The 25,753-nt window shown below is 43.7% G+C and overlaps 1 protein-coding gene across 1 annotated transcript in view; it reads right to left on the reverse strand.

The window, feature by feature from the left end:
• Positions 1 to 17,943, reverse strand: part of LOC144828269 (phospholipase A2 inhibitor and Ly6/PLAUR domain-containing protein-like) — a 60,733-nt gene extending 42,790 nt beyond the window's left edge. The window contains exon 1 of the mRNA XM_078686348.1: positions 17,804 to 17,943. Coding sequence (XP_078542474.1) covers positions 17,804 to 17,855 — 52 coding nt within the window. The 5' untranslated portion in view covers positions 17,856 to 17,943. The remainder of the gene's footprint in view (positions 1 to 17,803) is intronic.
• Between the last annotated feature and the right edge of the window lie 7,810 nt (positions 17,944 to 25,753).

Here is a 25,753-nt window from a genome sequence, read left to right on the forward strand (position 1 = left end):
AGTCTCGACTTTGGGACGTTCTAAGTATTAACAAAGCTGGCATGTTTGTGCAAAGTATTATGCGGCTTCCAGGGACACACAGCGTCAGAAAAGCTGCGCACCCCATTCCTTTCAAAGATATATCCTGACGCTGCAGGGAAGGCCTCTCAAGAGCTGGGGCCGGGGAGGCTGAGGTGAAGGGGAAGTCTTAGAGGGGATGTCAGCATGAACAGATACGTAAACAGCTGCAAGCAGTTAATCAGGCACAGTGGCACCATGGGCCTGTCGTGTGAGGGGCCCTTTGTACTCCAGCTATTTCTTTTTTACCCGCCAAGGGTGAAGGGGGTTAAAGAAAAGCTCCTCATTTTGGCCTAGGGCACTGTTATTTATTTATTCATTTATGTACTGTGCGAGGTATAGGATAGAATAAATTATAGTAAGATATACGGTGCTACGCAAATAAACTGCAAGCCATATCTAGTGTTGGGCCTTAGGCCCACATGGGAGGAAATGATGGACACAGACACAGGCTTGTATAGTATAGTAACCGGCCACGAGCACGTGCCACCGGGCCCTTTTATTAGCGGGGCCACATCACTTGAGACACCCATGATGGATGGGTGTGGGGGTGCAGTGTGTCCATCCCTCAAGGGAGTCACTGGGGTTACAGCTTCCTGCGGAACACTAGAATGTGTCCTTCAGGACATTACATTCCTCCCCAACTTTATTGAGGAACAAACAAAACGTTAGTCTAACCTGTGGGGATAAAACAAACAGTTAACTGAATACCACTGGGTCCATCAGTCTTCTGAGTCAGGTGGCAGAGCGACGTCATACAGGAGCCGGTGACTTTGCTTGCAGCAGGATCTTCTCGGTAGGCACTCGTGGTTTAACCTGAGGGGCTCAGGACACGACTGCTGGCTTGCAGATATCCGCTGCATACCGTCAGTTCGCTGACGATGACATGTCTTACTGTCTTGCAGGGCTTCCACTTTGCTGACGTTGGTGATAGTCTTTGGTGAGTTCTAACAGTTCCTTTTAGTGGGTTGCGTCGTGAACATGGATGGAGCCCCAAGTGAGAAATCACAGAGGTGTTGCTGGACTCACTGTCCCTGTTGAAATGCTTGGCTGTGATCAGTAACCTGTCGGTGGAGCAATGTCTCTTCTTGTTCTCCCACCTGAGGAGGCCCGTAGTCGGGGTTGCTGCGGGACTGAAGAAGGGTTGCGCTGGGGGCCGCTTGTGTGCCATCTAAGGGCAGCTGCAGGACCATTGACGAGCCGTTACTTAGTTGACCAGGAATTTCACTCGCTGCTGCGTTCCGGTATAGGCCAGGTTCACAGGTGGCTTCTGATCTCTTTTGGTCGGCTGGTGTGGCAATGGTGTCAGACTCCATTCCAACGGTACTCGGGGAGTGGCGTTTGACGCATCTGCTGTTGGCTGGTGTGATGGCGGTTGACGGCCTTGTGGTGAGTTGGAATGACAGGTGGTGGTGACTTGCTGGGAGAGTTTGGATGTCAGGAGGAACTTAGCAGCCATGTGTCTCCGCTTTGTTGAGGTTGATCTTCGGTGGCGGCTTGACACGTAGAGTTTACGGATTCTCTCTTGCCTGTTTTGGGGCTACTGCCGACTCAATCTTGAGGCGGTGTTAGGGCGGGCACTCAGTGCTGATCTTTACCCGTGGCATCTGCTGACAGGAGCAGGGATGCCAATTGACTGCCGACACTCAGGGATGGATAATCGCCTGGGGGAGTATTGGGATGAGACTTATGTTTGGTTCATCCGTGAGGATTTACCCTGGGACTTCGGTCCGACTTGGTGGCTGTTGTGTGTGTCAGGGTGTGCTCTTGGCTTGCTGTGAGTCCTCGGTATTCTCCGTTTGTTGGTCTATTCAGCCCACCTGTGTTCCTCTGATTTTCTGGGTGACAGGGCTGTCACTCTCTTCTTTCTTCGAGGGTGTTTCGCTTGGACCTTGAGGTGGTGCTGTCATGGTGCCGGCTTCTGCCTTCACTCCGGCACGCTCCTTGCTTGCTGGGTGACATGACGTCTGATCGTGTGTTGCTGGTTGTTGGAGCGCATGTAGCTGTGGCGGCTCGCCACGTGGGGTGTGCAACTCCTCTCTTGCCTGTCTTGGGTCATGGCCGACTCTGTCTTGAGGCTGTGTGAGAGAGGACACTGTGTTTGGTCTTCGGCCCACTGCGGGGCTTTGCTGGTGTAGTGGAAACTTAGTCGTTCTCTGTGCTGCGTTCAGCCTTGCTTCTTAGTGAAGATGTCTCTATCTCCCGTGTGACTGCCTGTGCTGTCAGATTCACTGGTGCGGTCCTCTGTGCACTTTCGGCTTAGTGCTCACCGTCTGCTTCTCAGGTGCTTTCTTCGGGCACATGTTGTGCTGGTGGTGTGGCTTGCAGTCGTACCTGTTCACCTGTGGGAGCGGGTGATGCGACCTCTTCACCGGCAGTGGCGTTGGGCAGCCATATGTGGTGTGTCCCCTCACCAGTCTTTTCCTGTGCTGTCGCTGGGGACAGTTCCCAGGAGGCGTTGCTTCTAGTCCAGGCCTTTCACTTGTAATGGTGGGGGCTTATGTTGCAGCACCCCTGGAATTAGTGCTTGAGCTTGGTCGGTGTTGCTTGGGCTTGAGATTTAGAATTTCCAGGCTTTCTGGGAGCGCTCAGTGCTATGCAACAGCCTTTTACCTCAGAGAGTCAGAGTGGCCTATTGGGGTGGCGTGGAACGCACCCCACCTTCGTGCGTTTCTCTTGGGACTTGCCATCTTGCTTGGCTTTGCTGTCCTTTACTTCTTGGCACCTTCCTGTGCTGGGCGGTCTTGGCCTCCTGATTTCTGTTTGCTAGGTGTGGGTTTGGTGCTCCTCTTCTTTGAACTGTTGGGGGCGTCCTTCTGCTGATTTCTACAGTGGCACTGGGAGCAGTGCTCAGGCTCTTCCCCATGCCTTGCCTGTAAATGGGTGTGTGCTGCCCTCACTTGTGAGGTGCAGAGGTTTACTTTTTTCACCTTACCATCTGAGGGCATGGCTTGCCGTGCCTGAAGCGACTCCGGCACCCTGGGGAGGCAGCCCGTCGGGGCACACGGAGCAATTTCTTTGGAGATTGCTGGGAGTACTTGGTTGCAGCCTGACTGGACAGTGTCTCTCTGGAGTTCCCCATTTTTCAGTGACTATCTGCCAGAGTTGGTGCCTATACAGCTGGGTGAGGGCGACTCTCGGTTTCCTTACTGCAGGATGTGGACAAGATGAGGATATTCGCTGGTGTGTGGCAGTGTTGCCGAAAGTGGACGCCACACTCAAATAGAGATGCAACCACAAGGTGGGTAAGAGCTGCTAGCACATCCCCAGTCTTTTCTTGCTGTTCCTCTGAGTTCTGTGTCTTCCCATCTGTCACTCTAGTAGGTGGCGTAGAATTGTCGGCTGAAGGACCACCCCAGACTGTATATTGCATTGCGTGCATTCCCTTGTTGTGTGTTCCTGTTAATTTGGGTGCAGTGAGCGCGGTGGCCACAAGATAGCAGTTTTGTGCTTCAAAGTCACAGAACCTGGCAGTCTGTCCTGGAAGTGCGGGCCTCTGCCAATGAAAATGAAGCTATCAGGTAGTGCAGTGTCCTGGCAATGCAGCAGGCTCGTCCTGGAGCCCGGATACGCATGAGAAAGGGGTCGAATGGTGAGGTGGTGACTCTTGTTCTTCGGCAGGTAAGCAGCTATTGGCTGTCTGTGTGTGTTTGTTGTGGCAGGGACATGGCTGCTGGGGGCACAACTTGCTTCAGGGTCCCTCCATGCCTTTATTGTTTGTTGGGCTTCGGGGCGGCCTGCCGGGGTGTTGCTTACTGTGCACCATGGTGCGGGGTGACCTCACAAGCTGTGGCAGTTTGTCTTCCCAACCAGCGGTGGCGAGGTTGGGAAGGTACCACTGTCCCGCAGCCTTGAAAGTGGGCGTGGCCGCTGAATGAAGCATGTTGTCGGGCTTATGTTCGGAGAAACTCAATACAGAAAATAGATTAGGCCCGGTGCAACTAACTAGTAAAGGGGCCAGTAGCCATGGGACGAATACAATGACAAAAAATGGTGTGGGCAATGACGACATGGACGTACTGAGGAGGGGCTAAGAAGCCTCACAATGAATCAAAAGCAAGCATTTACACACAAGCCAATGAAAATTTGGGTGGGTAGTGGGTGGAGCTTCCCCCTCTATACTGTATAAAGCAAACTGCGAGTGTTGGTGGGGACGCTGGCGCGGAAATTGACCAGCAGGTGGTGCCGCGGTAACTGCGTGCGAGTAGCCTTACTCTTGGTTCTCCGGGCCATGCAGGTCCAGCGATGCAGCAGTGCAAGGCAGGATTCCCCTTTCCTCGGGTGGCGCCAACAGGGGCAACGCTCTCTGCTCCGTGGGAGGCAGCACAGCACTGGGCAGCCGCCTAAGGCCACGCAGCGCTCCACTCAGTCACTGCGGAGATCAGCGCTCTCGCTGGATAAAGGCGGGTGCTACGCCACAAGGCTTGTAGTAAGTGGCTTGTTCTCTTCCTCTATGGGTGAACAGGCAGGCAGGACGGGACTGGGGCTGCCGGTGTGGGCACCTTTCACCGCAGGGGCGGGTTAGCTATGTTGCGCAGGGGAGCTGTGCTCTCGCATGTCGTGTCCTGCCTCGTCACCAGTGTCGTTTTGGACACAGACACCGGCTCGTATAGTATAGTAACTGGCCAAGAGCACGTGCACCCGGACCCTTTTATTGGCGGGGCCACGTCATTCATAACACCCGTGATGGATGGGTGTGTGGGTGCAGTGTGTCTTGCCCTCAAGGGAGTGGCTGGGGTTACAGCTTCCTGCGGAACATCAGAATGTGTCCCACAGGACATTACACCATACACAGTACCTATGTACACATAGAAAAGAAGCATAAAGGAGTGTTAAAGAGGCTTGAAGGAGGACCTTCTGCAACATAAGATGATGATGTGTAATCAAGTACATATATAGCCAATGTCTTCTAAAAAAAAGACATCTCTATTTACACCACATGATTTAGAGGGCTGTGGCACTGCTTAGGTGCAGTTCATATGCATGTTTTTTTTATTTTAGAGAAACAAAATCAGTCACCGATCTGCGTCATTTTCAGCGGCTGTGAGAACAGAGGAATGATAGACAGCGTTATCTTAAACTCCTGGGTGCACATTTTTATTTCAAGTGCTAGCCACATGATTAATGACACATAGCCCTTTGGAGAGCATCTCCAAGCACAGCCAGGCCCTTGCTCTTTATTAACCACCATCAACTAATGTATTCATACCCATCATCTCCAGGGAGTTGCCTCTGTAAGCTGTAATTGTACTGTCAAATGCAAGCATTCTTGTCATGTTTTTGAGGTTCGTGCAATTACAATGTGAAAACACTCACACGAATATGTCCTCTCCACAAAAATAAACGACGTCCCAGTGCATTAAACGCGGACTGGAGGAGTAAACTTAAACTATTGAAAGACAGGTCCGAGATCGAAATTTAACCCGTCCTTTAGAAATAAGTAAACTTAGTACAATTCATTTGAATCATAACACCCATATTACATCAGCCACACCCCTTTGCAAGACCCGACAGTTTTTTCATCTAAGTTACAGCCCTGACAATAGTGCGACCCCGATCTAAATGCTGTGCACAGTGAGAGGTGAGAGCTATAATGCTCCTAGCAGCCATAATAAAACCGACATCCCCCATGCACCACCATATATATAGCTGCTACTCACAAGACTAGAGTCATCCAAAAAGCGAATGGTTAAAAAATCCCTTCATGTTATCGAAGCACTCGATTCTACCACTGGATAATTCCCTGTATTGTGACACGTTTTGTTCCAGTACAATTAAAACTCCTGAAAACAATGGCACAGTGGTTATACCACCAATGGTCCGCGTTATTGCACCTATTATGTGAATGTTACTTTAAGATGCTTCTTTGAGAAACACAGTGTCTCAAAGGAGTTGCCCTCATAAAAACACAAAGGTCTCTAGTAAATCTGGTATGGCAGTCCATTACTGCCCTCTTGTATTGTAGAGTAAATACGGATACAAAGTATCTCCACACACACACAGTTCGTGCCTGATGATTATGGAAAGCTGATCGACGTAGCTCCAATCATATGAAAATATGTCTTGCTCTGCACCAGACGAGAAGTCTGCATTTCGGGCCGGGACCTCATGTGTTGAAAAGGGGAAACATTACTAAGCCCAGCCTCTGCGGCTGGGAAGTGAGGGGGCGGCTGAAAAAAGGATGTGCAGAGGGGAGCTGGGAATGAAACAAATACACGCAAATCAAATCAAGAATACATATGCGAGTAAAAAAAATAAACAACTGAGAGAGTCAGACTGGTTACATTTGTATCGTTGTAGTCAGTCGTTTTCTGGAAATGGACTGTTCTGGTTTAGTGTCGAACTAATACTGAGTCAATTCCAGTTAGAGACATTCTCGCTGCCTGTGCTGTGACCTCTAAAAACACTCTCGGTGTCGGCTTTGCTACACTCCATCCAGTACGACTACATACTACACTATCAAGGCACTGTGGTTGTCAGACCCTACATTTACAAAGGCCCATCTCACTCCCAGCAGGTGCTGGAATCACCAGGGACATGATGTTCTCCCAGTCCTGATGTGTCTCGCGTTCTGAATAGGGTGACAGTCTCTCCACGGCAGAGCCACCCGAAACAAACAACTGGGATTGCGTCAAGGTGCGTGAAGGACAAACAACCTTTCTGTCTCAAGATAAAGGGCTTAGTTCATGTGATGTCTCCCGCCAGCTCCTCTGTAGCTCGCCTTCTGGAGATGGGGGGCTTGAAGCCAGCTCATGACGAACTGCAACTAAAAAATCTGCCCCTGCGGAGAAACTCAATGCAGAAAATGAAACAAGTCCGGTGCAACAATCTAGTAAAGGGGCCAATAGCCAATGGAGGAATAAAATGACGACATGGACATACTGAAGAGGGGCTAAGAAGCCTCATAATGAATCAAAAGCAAGCATTTACCCACAAGCCACTGAAAATATCGGCGGCATTACTTTAAGGTAATAAAACCGGAAAAAACTGTGAAACTCTCTTACTCTCCTAATCTTTAATGAGAAGAAAAACCAGCGGTGGCGAGGTTGAAAAAGTGCAACTGTCCCACTGCCTTGAAAGTGGGCGTGGCCGCTGAATGAAGCATGTCGTCGGGCTTGAGTTCGGAGAAACTCAATACAGAAAATAGAACAGGTCCAGTGCAACAATCTAGTAAAGGGGCCAATAGCCATGGGAGGAATACAATGACGACATGGACGTACTGAGGAGGGGCTAAGAAGCCTCATAATGAATCAAAAGCAAGCATTTACCCACAAGCCACTGAAAATATCGGCGGCATTGCTGTAAGGTAATAAAACCGGAAAAAACTGTGAAACTCTCGTACTCTCCTAATCTTTAATGAGAAGAAAAACCAGCGGTGGCGAGGTTGAAAAAGTGCAACTGTCCCACTGCCTTGAAAGTGGGCGTGGCCGCTGAATGAAGCATGTCGTCGGGCTTGAGTTCGGAGAAACTCAATACAGAAAATAGAACAGGTCCAGTGCAACAATCTAGTAAAGGGGCCAATAGCCATGGGAGGAATACAATGACGACATGGACGTACTGAGGAGGGGCTAAGAAGCCTCATAATGAATCAAAAGCAAGCATTTACCCACAAGCCACTGAAAACATCGGCGGCATTGCTGTAAGGTAATAAAACCGGAAAAAACTGTGAAACTCTCGTACTCTCCTAATCTTTAAGAGAAGAAAAACCAGCGGTGGCGAGGTTGGGAAGGCGCCACTGTCTCTCAGCCTTGAAAGTGGGCGTGGCCACTGAATGAAGCATGTCGTCGGGCTTAAGTTTGGAGAATTTCAATACAGAGAATAGAACAGGTCCGGCGCAACAATCTAGTAAAAGGGCCACTAGCCATAGGAGGAATAAAATGACGACATGGACGCACTGAGGAGGGGCTAAAAAGCCTCATAATTAATCAAAAGCAAGCATTTACACACAAGCCAATGAAAAGATGGGCGGGGTAGTGGGCGGAGCTTCCCCGCTATACTGCATACAGCATCTCTCAACGAGACAGCGCATGCGCTGCCTAGTCGAGACCTAATGAGGCAGAATGAAAATTGTAACAGACTGAGACAGAAAGAGACTGATAGAAACAAAAAAAATGGCAAGGCCCAGGCACATAGAGAAAGACAAGACCAATAAGATAAGAACAAATAGAAAGAACTAGAGAATCACATTTGATGAGCTGTGTTGTATCAAAGAGAGAACAGAACAACACAATTTTGAAGATATTGTGTTTTTCTCTCTGTATGTGCTCGAGCACTTTTGTCTGCATTGTGCTACGCACCATCGTGCAAAGAGGTCTGTGTGATGTGTTGCATGGTTTTTGGACTGGAAGCGTACCTTTCCACTACAAAATTCTGTGCTTACACATATTCTTTAAAATATTGTTCATTAGAGCACACATGCACAATTGGAAATGTTAGGAGAAAAGAAAATAATTAGAGCGATGCACGTACAATGCAAAGGCTTCAGTAATATTTACAAAGCTACACTCAGCCTGATTTCCATGCCCGTGCATGGATTTGTATAGAAATGTAAAGCAAGGCAGCCACTTGTGCTGCATTATATTACATTTCCACTTGGGAGTCGTTACATGAGTGGAGCAGGGGTGTTCCCATGCATTCTGCCATGGCTTTTTGCTGCATTTCCGGATATTGAAAGAGTTGTGAACCTGGGACTGAGCTGAAAAAGTACAACTTGTTAAGCCAGGCAGATTGAGGAGAAATATCTTTATATTTCCCTTTGTTATTTCCTCTTGTCATATGGAAACCATTCTGCAGGACACAAAGAAAGAAGAAAATGCCTCTAAAGATTGTTTTTGTGCAGGAGGTTATCCTTCCTGCACAAAAACAGTCCTGCCTGTAGCGCAGTGTCCTTGCATTATGGTGCAAGGGTGCCTACATAGCCTGCATAGATCTAGGAGGCACACAGTGCCAGAGGAAGGAGCAGAAATGTGCAATGTTTTCATAAATAAGGAGCTTTTCTGCTCTCTCACTCAGTGCAGCTTTGCTTGCTGCCTTGCGTGACATGAAAGTTTAGTAAAAGCATCTTCTTTCAGTTCTTCTAAGTAAAGCAGAGGGAGCATTTGTCTCTGTGTTAGAACAACATGCGCAGAAAAAAGTCAGTCCCCGGTTGTCACCTCTCTTTTCTTTGTATTCCTCCTCTGTGAGTCTGACTCTATAGCTGATAAACATGGCTGTATTCCAAGGTCAAGCTGCATGACCCCGAGTGTGTGAAGCACACGTGTCAGAGACACTCCATGCAGTAGTGCAGGAACAATGTTCAGAGTGGAGCTGATGCCACCAATGTCACATCACTGAAGCCATAGGGATTGTGAAAACTCCAAGCATCACCGAGAGCAAATAAGGACAGAAATAAGGGTTTAGTATGTGTCTGGTGGAGCACATTGTCCACACAAATGATCCTAGTAACATCCTGCATCATTACACTTCAGAATTACAAAGAAATGTGCTTCTTTTGCACTTTACAAACTGCTGATAAAGCCTTTATCTGTTCCCCTACATTATTTATGAACAGACATTTGCCAGAATTTATTGCCTGGCATTTGACCTCTGTCTTTAAAGCACAGCAAATGTTACCAGATAAAAAAACAAATTTAAATGAAGAGCTTTCTGGAATATCCTCCAACGGTTTTCTGTGTGACCAAGTGATAGGTATCCGCTTTAGCTCCACGGTTGTTACCTTTGACTAGCATATCCAAGACTTGACGACTGAGTGTCCCATCCTCTTATCAATTTATTTGTGACAACATAGAAAAGGTCTGATTCAAGGCAGACAGTCACAATACACGCCAGCCAAAGTTTTAATTATAAGGGACCGCTTATAGATTTCTTTAGTCGGCCGTACACGATCCTGTCCCTTGGCACAATTTCGGCACCCATTTGGACTATTACATGTCCTTGAGACAGCTTCAAGAAGCAATCTACTTACAGTTTCTTTTGGTCTTGATGTTACTTTTTAATGTGTTTTCCTGAGGAAGGCTGCACGGTAGCCGAAACACATGCCGATACCTCCAAGAACCAGCTCTACAATTTTTTTATTCAATTTCATGTTTATATCTATTATTTTGTTTCAGTGTGGCTAAGCATTTGTACATGTGTATTGTTTCCATGTTTTGTGACATCTATTATATTGTAATGAATATTCTGAGGCTGTCCAGCATGGGTATTTTAAGAGTGCAGAGAATAACAAAGATTAAAGACTCACTTTTCTTCCCTAATCAAATCTAACAAACAAATGAAAATGAACTCTCTACCAAAGTTCAAAACATCTTGAGATCCCCCTCGCTCAAGTGAGTTGAGAAACCCTGTATGTGTTTAGAAGAACGCTCACCCACTAAAGCAAGTTAGTGGCATGCTCTGTCAGAGAGTTCCTGCTCCTGGGTGTGCTGTGTCAGGACAGCAGGTTTTTCCAGACTTTTGCAGGGATCAGAGGATTAAAATTACCTCAAGGTTACCCACCACTCAAGACAATTTTAATAATGGAAACTTTGGATAAGATTAAAAATATAGTTGGATATGATATGAGGTGGTGATGAACTCCCTCATCCTCAGTCTACATGTTTCAGCCATCTAATAAAGCACCCACATGGACAGTGTGGCTTTCTTCAGGATTGAGTGGCCCTATCACTGGTGTGTCATTCCCAATCGGTGAACACATTCACGCTAAGACATGCGGTTCATATGATTTCTTCTATCACTCTGTGTGATTATCTGAAGTGAATAAAATAAGTGGGACATCATTTGGGTTATTTGGAGGCGGTTTGTGATGCTTAATATGGACAAAGCCAGCATAGTGCTCACCTGCCATGCGCTCAGTTCCAAACACGCTGGAACCTATACATTATAATCAGGAACTTTTAGTGATTGTTTGTCAGCCCACAGTAATGGCCTTCTTGCAGTAAGCATTGGTTTAATGCATAAACTGGTATAGTTCTTCTTCATTCAAGATTATCAGCAATGGCTGACCAGTTACACCCACTCCCAGGATAGGACTACCTGGGATAGATGACTGTGCAAACAGTTGTTTCCAGTTGTGTAATGACACTGCGGTACAGATGGCCTATCCAATGGCTATTCACACTAGCCACTTGCTACCACTCATGCATACATATCTCCAGGTCCGGCTGGGGAAGCATGCTTACACCCTTGACATTTTAAATGCATATAATAAAAGGTCCTTGGTAAAGAGCATGCTGTGGCTACCATATGGGAACCAAGGGCGCAGGTGAAGCTAGATCTTACACCAGCTTGATCATTTGAAACTGTTCTGCTATGTCACTTGACTTGCTTTAGAGAAGCCTGGGAGAAGTTGGATCTCAAAATTATGTTGTGTTCTTCATGGAAATAAACTTCAAATAAAACATGAAATGTGTTTTCTCATGACCACAGATGAGAGTGTAGATCAGCTCATGTTAGATTGAAAGTCACACTTGAACCGTGTCACTGTCACTGGATTCAAGCAGAATTCTTGGACATTTATTTTCCAATTCCTAAAAATCTGAAATCTGCTCTCATGCAGCTAGTTAACATACTGCTATAGATTTCCAGTGTTTAAGGACTCACACTCACAGTTTTAAAAAGAAATGAAAGGTATGAAGTAAATATGATAATATAAAATAAAGAATAAAGCTGATTATTCCAAGATGTTCTATTGAAAGGTAGCATCTATCTTGTTCTGACGACTTGCTAATCAATGAAGCTCCCTCCCAATAGTGCAGAGGTGCAATAAGTCACTTGCAGAAGATTTTTCTTCCACAGAGAAGCTGCGGGTGAAGCATGGTTCAAAGAATGCACTGTAGGTGCTTGTGCATTTCCTTCTGAGACACACTGAGGACAAAAGAGAGCGCTGTAGTGAGAGGGTCTGGTGACATTGCTGGCTCTGTTATTTCTCCGTTGCCAGCAACCAACCTTCATCTTACAGTCAACATTTAGGCAAAAATATGTTGGTGATCTTCTAATGGTCAAGGTACAAAAAAGTTTTCCTTTCTGTGTCAATCACTTTGGTTCTCTGAACATTATATCCAGTTATGATTAGGACCAAACGAGAGACTTATGTATGAAAATATTATTAGCACGTGGAGGTATATTGTTTTGGGTTTGTATTTTATTTAATAATATGAAGATTATTCTTTTTTTAGATAAAATCAATACAGTTCATGAATTGCAATTTTAAAAAAACATCTGAATATACAATATTCATATACTTTCCCAAATCTCAAACATATTGCAAAAAATCACAAAGTATACATATACATTTTACAATTAATACATTCAATAAAAAACATATTCTTTGGTCCTTGTGTCGACGCGTTACGGTGTTTTTCTTTAATGTGCTAACACCTTCCTCAGGACTGAACAATTAAAATCTTGAATCTAAAAACAAATATATGCAATTAGTTTTAAATCCCCCACGTGTACACATACTTTTACTGAAAGCCTATATTTCTGCTATCATTAACTCGTACTGGTCCTCTACCTGTTATTCTCACATGTGGCGTCTTGATGTAACTGCCCACTCTGTGTGTTTTTAAGAAGCTTCTTAATGACTTTTGCACACCTTCCTGGGGGTTCTTTAAAATTGTCCCCTTGTTTCAAACACCTAGATTTCAAATCAACATAGGTACCATCAGTTGTTGGACTTTTGCTTAAATTCTAGTCAATATATTTTGAATACTTCCCACTCTCACCCTTCTGTGATAATGTACCTCGCGACTGTTAGATACTAGGGGTCCTTATCGAATGCGCCCCCGCCTCGTGTCTCCACCTCTTCTTTTCTAGTGGGGCTGATAGGCGTGAAAAACAATATATTCATATTCAATAAAGATTTTTATTGTCAAACTAAGGGCACCAGTATGGAGCCACTTGTGCTCCCAGCCTGGCATCCCTATATGTGGGAAAATTCGAAGAACGCCATATATACAATGAAATAAGTCCTTTTTTTGAAAATGTAAAACAGTGGTCTAGATTCATAGATGACGTGTTTTTTATCTGGGAAGGCAGTGAGGAAGATCTGACCAGCTTTCTAGAATGGCTCAACTGTGGTGATCCCAATCTTAAATTTACAGCTAATAGGAGTCAGGAATCTGTGGACTTTTTAGACATTAAGATTAAGGTAGAAGATTCAAAGCTTTCTGTTGAATTATATGTTAAACCTTCAGACAGGAACACATTGCTGCATCACACCAGCTATCACCCTAAAAACCAGAAAGGCGGGATCCCCTTTAGTCAATTTTTGCATATTAGACGTAACTGTAGTGATAGAAAGACCTTTGAGCTCCATGCAGAGACCCTTAAACATAAACTATCACAACGTGGGTTTCCAAAAAGACTGATCAAGGAAGCTTACAAGCGTGCTAAATACTTCAATAGGGATAGCCTTTTTGAACCTAGAGACAAAACAACAAATGTGACAAAAGGGATCGTTATGGTATCAAACTTTAATGGTATGAGCCATAAGTTAAAGAATTTAATCAATAAAAATTGGACATTGCTGAATAAACCAGGCATGATACCCTTACCCAAACCCATTTATGCATATAGACGGAACAAGACCATCAGAAATTATGTGGTCAAAACCTACAGAGAGCCAAGATTATATCATCAATTGAGTATTAAGGATGCTCAAAAGATTAGGGGGAACATGCCCTGTGGCACTTGTTCCCATTGTAAAAATATTATCAAGTCAGATAGAGTAGAAATAAATGGCATCTCCCACTGGATGAATGAACATGTTAATTGTAGAACCACAAATGTGGTCTACCTTATAGTTTGCCATGTCAGAAGGGCTATGTTGGTGAGACGGGTCGCGAAATATGTACCCGCCTTACGGAACATCGCTCAGCGATAAAAAATCGCAAAAAGAATGCACCATTGGTTGAACACTGGATTGAAAAGAACCACTCAGAAGGTGAACTTAAATGGTTTATCTTAGAGAGAATCAGAATATCTGCCCGCGGTGGTGATTTGGATAAGAAAAGAAAACTAAGAGAACAGTTTTTCTTGTCCAAATTTAAAACTGGCACCAAGGGCTCAATAACAGAGAAGAGTGGGAAAGACTGATTAAATAGAGAGTATTATGTTGAAGGCAGGAAGAAGAAATGGATAATGTGTTCACTGTAATTGATCATTTTCCAACAAATGTAATATATATTCTGTGATTTGCTTTAGGACATGACTATAACAACTTGTAGGGTAATTAGACAATGTCTGTGTATCTTTCCCCGATAAGCTGTTTGGGAGGAGGATTGGTATCAAAATAAGATGGAATGTTTACTACCCTGATGTAAAGTATAACCTCATGAAGGAGGTAATGTCAATAATGAAATATAGAATTGTGTGAATACTTGATGTAATGACACATTTGCATTATTTATTTTTTGATGCGATATATGCTCTCTAATAAGATATTTCCCTTTATGTAAATGGAAGAGCAATAAAATTATGGTAGGATATGATGTGATGACATTACAGTAAATACCTGCCATATCTTGTGTAATTGTGTCTATTTAAGTGTGCCCGTATTATGGGACGCACACTGATATTTGCTGTTTGTTTATCCGATAGACATCATGGTGGTTCTTAGTGAGAAGAAGGCAATAATAGTAAAAAACTACAAACATGGCGTGAACAGGACAGAGGCACTCACACTAGGTAGGATACTAGATAAAAGGTACAGTTGTATAATGGCAACTGAGGGAAATTAATGTAATACACGAAAAACCCGTGTCTGAAAACAGGGTGGTGTTTATTTACTGAACAAACTAAATAGCGAGACTGATAAATACAGTAGTTCGGTGTGAAAAACTACTAAAAACTACAAATATGGCGGCCGAAAGCGTGAAAAAGTGTCCATGATAAATTAAGTATCGGGAGACAAATATCAGGAAAAAAGACATAGGGTCTATGGGTCGCAATTACAACTTTGAATAGATACGATCAGGAATGAATATAATCAACAATAATAAGGAGACCGGTGAATATAGTAGTTCCACTTTAATATAACTAAGAACTATGAACATGGTGGTTATATGCGCGATGACGTGATCATTTTAGACACTACTCGCGAACACACCAATTAACTCCTCATTAAATTGTCAATTAGGGATGTGGTTCCGATAAAAAGAGGCCCACAGCAAACAGTCTTTCTTATCGCTCGGGGAAGACGGACGCCAGATCGTATGACGGCATTTAAGACTTAAATACAGGTGAGGGACTGACGGGGGATAATGGTATTGAGAGGAGTGCCCGTACAGTGATTTGGACTTCGTTCCAAATATTGCCCGGAGTGGAGGATTTTTGATAACTATACCGAAAAAACTGGTCAAATAGCGACCACACCCTGGGGCAAAAGGATAATATGATTAAGAACCACTAAACAACAGATTCAAAGAGAGAAAGCCGCTTGATAAAATTCAACGCGGTATGCTGAAAATTAAGTTTGACCTGAGGCTATAGACACGGACCATGTTTTGGGCAATAGATAAATTGCACAGTATTTTTGAATCCCCACTATTACAAAAAGTTAACTCGTTGGGGTAGAATACAATGGGTTATTGAAATGCTGAAGGGGTGGGAGTGTTTTACAACTGACTCCTCTTATCATCGTAGAGCGGCCGCTCGCCAGAGAAATCTGGACGAGCACGCTTTAGGCACTCTTTTCAGCCTGAAATATTATTCTTACAGGCACTATCAGCCCCACAAGAAAAGAAGAGGTGGAGACACGAGGCGGGGCCGCATTCGATAAAGACCCCTAGTATCTAACAGTCGCAAGGTACATTATCACAGAAGGGTATGAGTAGTACCCCAACACATAAAGTAAATGAGAGTGGGAAGTATTCAAAATATATTGACTAGAATTTAAGCAAAAGTCCAACAACTGATGGTACCTATGTTGATTTGAACTCTAGGTGTTTGAAACAAGGGGACAATTTTAAAGAACCCCCAGGAAGGTGTGCAAAAGTCATTAAGAAGCTTTTTAAAAACACACAGAGTGGGCAGTTACATCAAGACGCCACATGTAAGAATAACAGTTAGAGGACCAGTACGAGTTAATGATAGCAGAAATATAGGCTTCCCGTAAAAGTATGTGTACACGTGGGGGATTTAAAACTAATTGCATATATTTATTTTTAGATTCAAGATTTTAATTGTTCAGTCCTGAGGAAGGTGTTAGCACATTAAAGAAAAACACTGAAACGGGTCAACACAAGGACCAAAGAATATGTTTTTTATTGAATGTATTAATTGTAAAATGTATATGTATACTTTGTGATTTTTTGCAATATGTTTGAGATTTGGGAAAGTATATGAATATTGTATATTCAGATGTTTTTTAAAAATTGCAATTCATGAACTGTATTGATTTTATCTAAAAAAAGAATAATCTTTATATTATTAAATAAAATACAAACCCAAAACAATATACCTCCACGTGCTAATAATATTTTTATATAGTCTCTCGTTTTGGTCCTAATAATAACTAGATATAATGTTCAGATAACCAAAGTGATTGACACAGAAAGGAAAAAAATGTTGTACCTTAAACTTCACCCAGTCCTTTCTGGTCTGTTTGGGGAAACTCTCTTTTTTTGGAGTGATCTTCTAATGGTCACCATGACAACAGGTGCCCTGAAGATGATTGTGATCATTGTTCCAATGCACCTCTTACATTGTGAATTATCAATATTGGAAACACAATCCTCATTAAGTTAATAATAATGAACACTCATTACAGAAATCCAAAGGCACTGAAGCCCCTTGCGCCTCTTTAATGCCGGCGTTGCGTCACTTTTGTGACGCAGCGGCGGCGCAAAAGAGGCGCCCCGGTGTGGGGTATTTACAAAGCAACGCATCTGGGAGATCCGTCACATTGTAAAGCCCTGCACCAGAAGTAGGCATTCCGGCGGGGGGGGGGGGGGGCAGGGGGCGTTCTGGTGCAGGATCACCTCCTAAAAGTGGCTGAGTGAGATCTACAAGATTTCACTCAGTCACTTGCAAGGCCATGCTGCGTCAAAACCCTGTGCCTGCTTGAAGCAGGCATAAAGATTGATGCAGCATTGGGGAGATAGGGCCCCCCAGAGCATTGCTGGAGCTGCGTCACCCTTGCGACGCAACTCCAGCAATGCTCTGCCTTTACGGCACAGATGGGTCACTCATCTGTGCCGTTTTTGCCCCATGGTGCGCTGCATTGTAAATGCAGCCCATCCATGGTGGAGGAGCCGTGGTGCACAATAACTGCCGCATCCCCGCTGATATGCAGGGTTATGCCAGTTATTGTAAATCTGCCCTTCAGTTTCTATGAGGTCATTAGATTGCATTTTCATAGAAAGGACGAGTCCCAAGGTACAGCACTCAAAACCTTAGCAAGGACCAGCCTCAAGCAGAACCTAAGGTACAATGCAATGCCCTCTAAAGAACACAAGTAATTCCAAGTAATTTTACCTAAAGCTCCTCCTAAAGTTTGTGGGGGGGGTCCCTGGCATTTACAGATTTTATAAAACTGAGATAAAGAATGAACAATAGAGGGAAAGACAGAAACAAGGAAAAAGGGCAATGATATGATTGTAGATAAAGACAGCCGGGGACCGTTAAACTTACAGCAGGTTTCTGGAGCGAATTACGCTCTGTCCTGATCATTACTCTCTTAATATCTATGTGCGCCTTTGTGTATTCTCACAACAATCAAAACTGTACAAGTTTATGACCATCTTACCTCCAGTTATCAGTGCCTGGAGCATGACCACAGCTGCAAGAAAGGCCTTCATGGTGCTAGCGGAGTAAAGATTAGGGGATGGAGTCTCTGACCTGGATCACCTGCCTGGGGCTTCTGCACATCTCATGCTCGGGGCATGCCTTTTATACTCTCACCGAAGGGGCGGGCACAGGATTCCTGAGTTATGTTCACAAGATGTGGCTGAACTCTTTGTGTGTGACTGGGAGCACTTCTCAGGTTGCTGGCATCATCCCTTAGAAATATATTGAAAACAACTGTATGAAATGATGTACGGCATATTTGTTGAGTAAATACCAAATTGTACTGAGGCCATTACTATAAGTGCTGAGCTCAATTCCAATCCAACAAACATATATACATATAAATATGTACAGGAGTCACAATTATAAATAATCTACTTTCGGGTATTTACCATGGGGTTGAGTATTTTCTGCCTCAATCAATCAATCAGTATTTCGATCTTTTTTGAATTGCTGGAGTGGTCCTTAGATGCAGGGGAAATCTTTTCCATGTCTTGACCGTCAGGCGCGATAACGATCGTCCTCTCTCATTGCTTCAGCAGATCCGGAGGCTGTCTGCGAAGAACAGGCAAGCAGATATAAGGTATCTGTGTGGCTGGTGGGAGGCCAGGTGTTTTTGATGCATGCTGGTCCTTCGTTGTGCAGGGCTTTGTATGAGTGGGGCAGCATCTTGAACTGGCATCTCTTCTTGATCCGGAGTCAGTGTAATTTCTTGAGGTGGAGTGTGATGTGATGTGGGTCCTTCTGGGGTGGTCAAGGATGATTCTTGTCACAGAGTTTTACATTGTCTGAAGTCTCCTCAGGAGACGTTCAGTGATTCCTACTTCAAGTGTGTTTTCATAGTCCAGCTTGCTAGTGACAAAGACCCGTGTGAATATCCTTCTGGGTTAAATGGGAGCCACATGAAGATCTTGTGGAGAACGAGAAGGGTGTGGAAGCAGGCGGATCAGACTGCGTAGACCTGCGTCTTTATATATAGCTTTCTGTCCAGTATGATGCGGAGGAATGTGGAAGTGGTCTTTCAGGGCAGGGGCGGGATGAGTTCCGTGGGCCAATATGCATTGCTCCATGGCGAGGTGTTGTTCCTAAGGATGAGGATCTCTGTCTATTCTGTGTTGAGTTTGAGACAGTTGTTCTTCATCTAGCAACATTCATTGTGCATCTGTGGAAGCTGGCTCTGGTGGTGGAGGGGTCTTTGGACAGCGAGAGGATGAGCTAGTTGTGGTCAGTGTAAGAGATGATGTTGAATCAGAGTAATCTGATGGTGTAGGCCAGCGGGGTCATGTAGTTGTTGAAGAGGGTGGGACTGAGAGATGATTCTTGGGGGACTCCACAGATTACTTTCTTGGGCTCCGATGTGAACGCTGTGAGATGGATCCTCTGGGTTCTTCTAATGAGGTATGAGGCGATCCATTTGAGTGTGAATCCTTGGATCACAATGTGGTGGAGTCTGTTGAGCAGGATGTGATGGGAGATGGTATCAAAAGTGGCTAACAGGTTCAGGATGATGAGGGCTGCTATTTTGTTTAACCACGGTCCAGGAAGGCCCTGATGTCGTTGGGGGCTGCAATCAGGGCTGGGGTAGCTGTGTTCGCATTGGGTAATTATTGCACCACTGACAATTTTTCAAGACAAAAGGTCCCAAGAACAAGCAAAGATGAAGAATTTGAGCTCATAAATACTGTGTCTACATGTGTGGCTGCAATACAAGGACCAGCACCAGGATAAAGAGGTATTAACCACACCCAGAAAGTACGGTACCCTGGATATCCTTGTCCAGTTCCTATTGTGTGCGGTAAATACCTCATTCCATTCCATCATACTTGCTGTTGTGCTTTCTGCTGGATATGCTGCAGATTCTGCTTTTTGTATATTATCTCATTCATACATTCATACTTTTTAAGTAAATGTGCAAATTGGAATTCTAAAATCTGAAACCTGAGGCTCACTAAATCATTTACCATGAAGATGCAGATAGCATGCATAAGACAGACATGAATCACATTGATATGGTACAGTTAATCTTTTCTATTTCCTCTTCTTCCTTGTTTTCTGGCTTCTTGCTCAACTTATCAACTTCAGAAACACACTGAGGAGTACACAGCTAACACATGTTTTACCTCTTTCTGGCATTCAGACCTGGGATGTTGTAGAGCTGTGAATGCGTACTCCTTTGCTAATACCGTCACCTATTTACACCTCCCTCATGTTCCCTCCCTCCCTTGCTTACTCCCTCTTTATCCCCCACCCCTTGCTTTATGGGTGCCCACCACTGGCCAGTGCCAAGCCCTCCTGCAAAATGAATGTTATGCATGGGGATAGCTACCCCACCTTGTAAAAGAAAACAACAAACAAAAGACCAGAGGACATCCTGGTCCTGGAGAGAGACAAATCTCCTTCAGTGAGACCAGGTGGACACAGTCCGGCTGGAAAAAACAATACTCAGGAGGATTATGGAGGATTACTGCTCTGTTCAGAAAATGAGGAAGATACTGCTCAACACACTCAGGATGTAGCAGTGATGCTAATGCTAACAACCAACAGACCTCTGAATAAATGTGATTCCCACCGACCAGAATCATCACAGCGACCTTCCAGACAAAGAAAGAGGATCAACGTGAATGTTATCCAAATACAAATGACAGCAAAGAAGAGGAAAAAGAACAGTTTAACAACAGACTGCAGTCCTGGAGAAATGCCTTGAGAGAAACATAATTATACTGATGGGGGACCTCAATGCCAAGAGTGGAAGCGACAACTCTGGGTACCAAGGGGAAACCATGGCCTTGGCGACATGAGCAAGAATGGATAACGGTTCGGAGATCTCTATGACCTGAACAGTTCAGTGATAGGGGGAAGTAATCTCACACAAAAGAAAACACAAGACAAGTTGGCTGTTGTCAGAAAATTCAACGCAGAATCAGATCGACCATGCTGCATTGCCAAGACGTTCCGGAGGTTCCTGAGGTTGTGAGAGTGATATCATACCATCACATTCTCATAGCGAGGCTGAAGCTAAAGCTGAAGAAAGCATGTAACACCTCCCTCCTCTAAAGTGCACAGACATGGAGTGAATTTCAGGTCCTGCAAGAACTAAAGTATGACCAACACACTGACTTCTGCAAAGACAGATCCTGCACAGAAAAGAGTGCAACACTGCTCATCATCTTTGAGCAGTCAATGGAATGGATCTCCTCCAATGTACATTTATCGACCATGAGAAGGTATTCAGACAAAATATTGAAAAAAATATCGAGAGGCAAAAGTATTGAGTTTAAAATATCATACGTGCAAATACTATTGTTGACAAGAATATTGATTTTAAGATAAGTTATATTGATGTTAAAAATATCTATATTATTATTAATGTAAAACATATCTATACTTTATTTTTATTGCCTCGGTTGGGTCAAAATAACAAGTACAATCATCACATACAATAATTCATTTCAATAAATTATTAATAGCTCAGAAGTTATTTCTCTATATACTCTTTAAGAACCCCCCATGTCAATAAGCCAATCTTTTTTTTTCTAACCCTTTTGACGCATATAAATTCCACTCTAATTCAATGTAAAACATATCTATGTTGTTAATATCATTTACGAAAATATCACAGTTCATAATATTGTTTTTAATATTTTATCTATTTTAGTATATATTTTAATTGTATATGTTATAGTTGTTGGTATAATTACTGTTAATGTTTTTTTAATACACTTTATAAATTTGTGGCTGTTTTTAAATGTAATGTAATAGTTTATTGTTATTTTTAATGCCATTGTAATTTGTGGGGTTTACAGAGGTACAGGATGTGAAGTAAATAGATTATTATTATTTATTGTTTATTTAAAATTGATTTTTTTATTTATGTGAAGTTTTTGGTGCAGGTTGTGGGGTTTACAGTGGTAAAGGGTGGAAAGTAATTGATAATTGGTTATGTACTTTTTATTTTGTTTTTATTTATATTTTTGTTGTGGGTCCTTGTGTTTTTGTAGGTGTAAATGTGCAAGAAATTAGTTATAATGATAAATGTTAATTATTAAAAATTATTTAGTTACTTAAATATGTACATTGTGTATTTGACACTTTTTAAGTTATACATCAGGTGCGGTTTGTTGAATTTGTTTGGGTAAAGGGTTGGAAGTTAATTGAATATAACACATGTATCATTTCTTAATTGTTATTAATTGTTTGATAGAGTAAATGATTAAATAAGATAATGTCTCTATTATATATTAGGTGTTAGTTGTTGCATTTGTCTGAATAAAGGGTGGGAAGTTAATTAGATATCATTATTTTCTCAGTTAATTATTAATTGTTTACTTAGTAATTATGTAAAAGTTTGTCAAGGAATCTGATAAATTTCATTGAATCTTTTAGAATATTGTTAGAATGTTGTAGGATTGCTTAACTTCTCAAGGCTACTATTGGGGCAATTGTTTTGAAGAGATGTTTTTTAATGTGTTCCCATTTTTTTACTGCTTTCCCATTCTTTTACTCTGACATATATTGTTATCTTAAAGTTGGGCAATAGTTGCAATGAACATATGTCAGTACAAAAGTGATTCGGAGTGATAGCATCATTTTAACACATAGGGACCGATTCCGATCTCGCTCGGAATGGCGCCAAACGCGATCTGGACGTGTTTTTTCAGACCCACTCGCACTACTGTACGAGCGAGCAAGTACGAAGCGGGAAACATGAAATCGTCGACCCAGACGTTACCGGGTCTGGTACACTTCGTACATGTCGGCTGTAAGCGAAACATGCTGTGCAATAGATGTGATTTCTGTCTGAGCCAGTGCGATGCACGATTTGGACAGCTGGATCGAGATGGAGTTTCCGACTTGTACAAGCTCTGGGAAGAGGAATTTGGGGGTCCATGCCGGACCCCCCTTCACTTGTAGCCTTACTAGTCGGTCACAGGGGGGGACCCAAGGGTCCCCCAAACATGAGCATGTATTTGTGTGGGTGGCACAGACAGGTCCCTACTTCAGGGGGAGCCTATGTATGTGTCATGCAACAGGCTCCTATTGACTTCAATGGGGCCCTGAGGGACCCGTGTCCGTAAGAAAGTGTTTGCATCATACTCAGACGTTCGGAGCCCTGGAGTGCGAGTCAGTCGGAAAGCACTCCGGGCCCGACTCGGATAAGGGGCTTTACCAATGAGATTGGAATCAGCGCCATACTAGTATACCCAACCCAGTGATATATTTCGGAGAACAGGTAGGAGTTAGATTTCTTTCAATGTGTTCCTTGGAGATGTGCAGTAAAGTACCCAAGTATATGCCAAAATATTTCATATGTTTCCATTGCCATTTGAGATCTGTCTTTTTAATTATCCGTGCATAAGTGTTTTAGAGGATACACTTTTTTTCAACATTCACTGCCATATTTATGTATACTATGCAATGCTTTTGCATGATGCAACAGGGTGCTTGCATAGGGTAACCCTAAAATGTGACTTATAAGACTACAGAAGGCCACATTGCATGGGCCTGAGTTGCTTGATAAAGTTAGAGTGATGTAACGCAGAAGAAAGTCTAAAAGGGTTTTCTGAGTGCTACCGGGATCTTAAACACTGTTGGTATCTGAAAGAAGTGAGAGGTGTTGTTCGCTTGGGTCACTGGGTGTGACACAGATTGTACGCTAAGCTCCTGGATGTGACACGGTAAAATTTGGAAGTTAAGGAAAAAAAAATTGAATCTGTGATATCAGTTGTAGCTTCTGTTTAGTCAAGAGGGGCCTGTGGTTCTTTGAATTATTCATTTTGTTCGCCCCAAAGCTGAAACTGACATTTGTGTCTGTGAAATGTTCATGACAATGCCTCAGTTAATAGCGTTGAACTCATAGTAAGTTGTTAAAACCAGTAATCCCTGTGTGCATTTACCCATGACCAGAGAGGGACTTGAGATTCTCTAAAACCCCCCAGAAAAACTAGGGAGCATCTGTCCCTCAAAAAGTACCCAGCTTTTCATGGAGTCACCACTAAAACACATGCAAACCAGGTTGCCCACACTGTTTAAAAAGTGTGACAACTTTTGCAAGCAGTGGCATGCATACCTCAAGGCACAAATGTTTCAAATGAGGGAACCTCTGATATTAACATAATTGAACACATGAGGGCACACATACAGACCAAATACATCACACAGTAGAAGGACAGGGGAAAGTCTCTGTTAGAACTATGACTGATCTTCGAGGAAGCCTAGACCAATAATAATATCCCATGGTCAGCAAACAAGGCATCCGCAGCTCCCCCGCCTACAATTGTCAGCGCTGACCAAAAAACAAGAGACCACTGTGTCCTGGTACAAACACAACTACGGGGCCAATTACGATGTCGGTTGGAAACTCTTTTGACCGACTTGTTTTTGGAATCGTTTTCAACCTAATCAGGATCGGTGAATCCGAACGACCGATTACGATGCTTCCGAACACCATTTGATAGCACTCACATTGACTTCCACTGGAGCCGGTGTTCTGACCATAAACACAGGATAGTGTAGGTAGTTGTTGGAGGTTCGTACCCTTCTTAATCATGCAATGATTTGATTGGGAATAAAGTTTATATAATATCCAGAGGACCGTAGAGATTGCGCAGACCGCACAGAGCAAACCTTGACCGTCAATTAATTTTCTTTGACGTTAGCTAACAGAACTTGCCTTGAAAAAGCCCCGGCTGTCTAGCCATTGGGCAAAACACGTGTCAGCTGTTTGTTTTCTTTTTCTTTTTTGTTTTGCACCAGCAACTTGCCTGCACATGACAATACAGACATTATTTATGGTCCTACCAATATATTGTATGAACTTTATTCAAGATCAAATCATTGCATGATTAAGAAAGGTACGAACCTCCAACAACTACCTACACCATCTCTCTTCCAATGGCTTTTGGGTGTAGCCATTTGTGAGGCACGTACCTACAGTAAGTTGGGTCTCAAGAAGAAGTGCATGAATTCCTTTTGCACACCCTGGTTTTTTACCTTGCACGAACACAGGATAACATGGAGAAAATGGGTGTCTGGGGAAACCTTGTACCCTATCACAGGCACCCCATGGTGCCTCCTACACAGTGCCTGGACTGCCAGAGGGGTCCCTTGGGTACCCCCACGAACCTCAACCGGAAAACCCCAAAGTCGGATTCCAACAGCCATATTGTGTCGGGCAGGCCAACTCAGAACGGCTGTCCGAATCCGACATTGTAATCTCGGAAGCTCAGAACCGATATGGACATTCCAAACAGTTTACTACTATTGCAATCGGTTGGTCCGAAATGTTCCCAAGTTGGTTGGAAACATGTTCCGAAGTGGTTTAGGAGACTTTCCAAACATCGTAATCGGCCCCTAAAATGCAGGAGAAGCAAGATGCCATCTTTGGGAGCACACAAGGTGAGTCCGCTGCTACTCACAAGCACGCAGGTCAGATAAACTGACCCCAAGGGAGATAGTGGCCCGAGAGGAACATTAGATTTTTGCAATGCCATTTTGCCATCTGCTAGCCCACTAGACCGAGGGAAAGGACCACAATGATAGACCCTGGCAAGAGGAAGGATACTTCGAATCAGAGGTCATAGCCATAGCAGAAGACTGCATCTGGCACGGAGGAGCAGATCCAAGTGGATCTCCCCTACACTGAGGATTGCCTAAGACGATGTGAACCCTGTCAGGGAGAGACCAGTGGTGATTTTCCCAGGCCAAAATGTACCTGTTAATGTAGAGCAACACATCAGGGACCATCTATATGCCATGGGCACAGATGGATAAAGAAGGGCTAAGGACCAAATTGCAAACCTTGCTGGATAGTTTTGGGAAATGGTTATCATGTTTTGAGAAGAGTACCCTCGCAGTAAATCTACCAATAGGCGATGTCAAAAGTCTGCTAAGTAGCCTCTTTGGGGAGGAG

Source organism: Lissotriton helveticus, chromosome 4_1, assembly GCF_964261635.1.
Source record: "Lissotriton helveticus chromosome 4_1, aLisHel1.1, whole genome shotgun sequence".
NCBI lineage: Eukaryota > Metazoa > Chordata > Amphibia > Caudata > Salamandridae > Lissotriton > Lissotriton helveticus.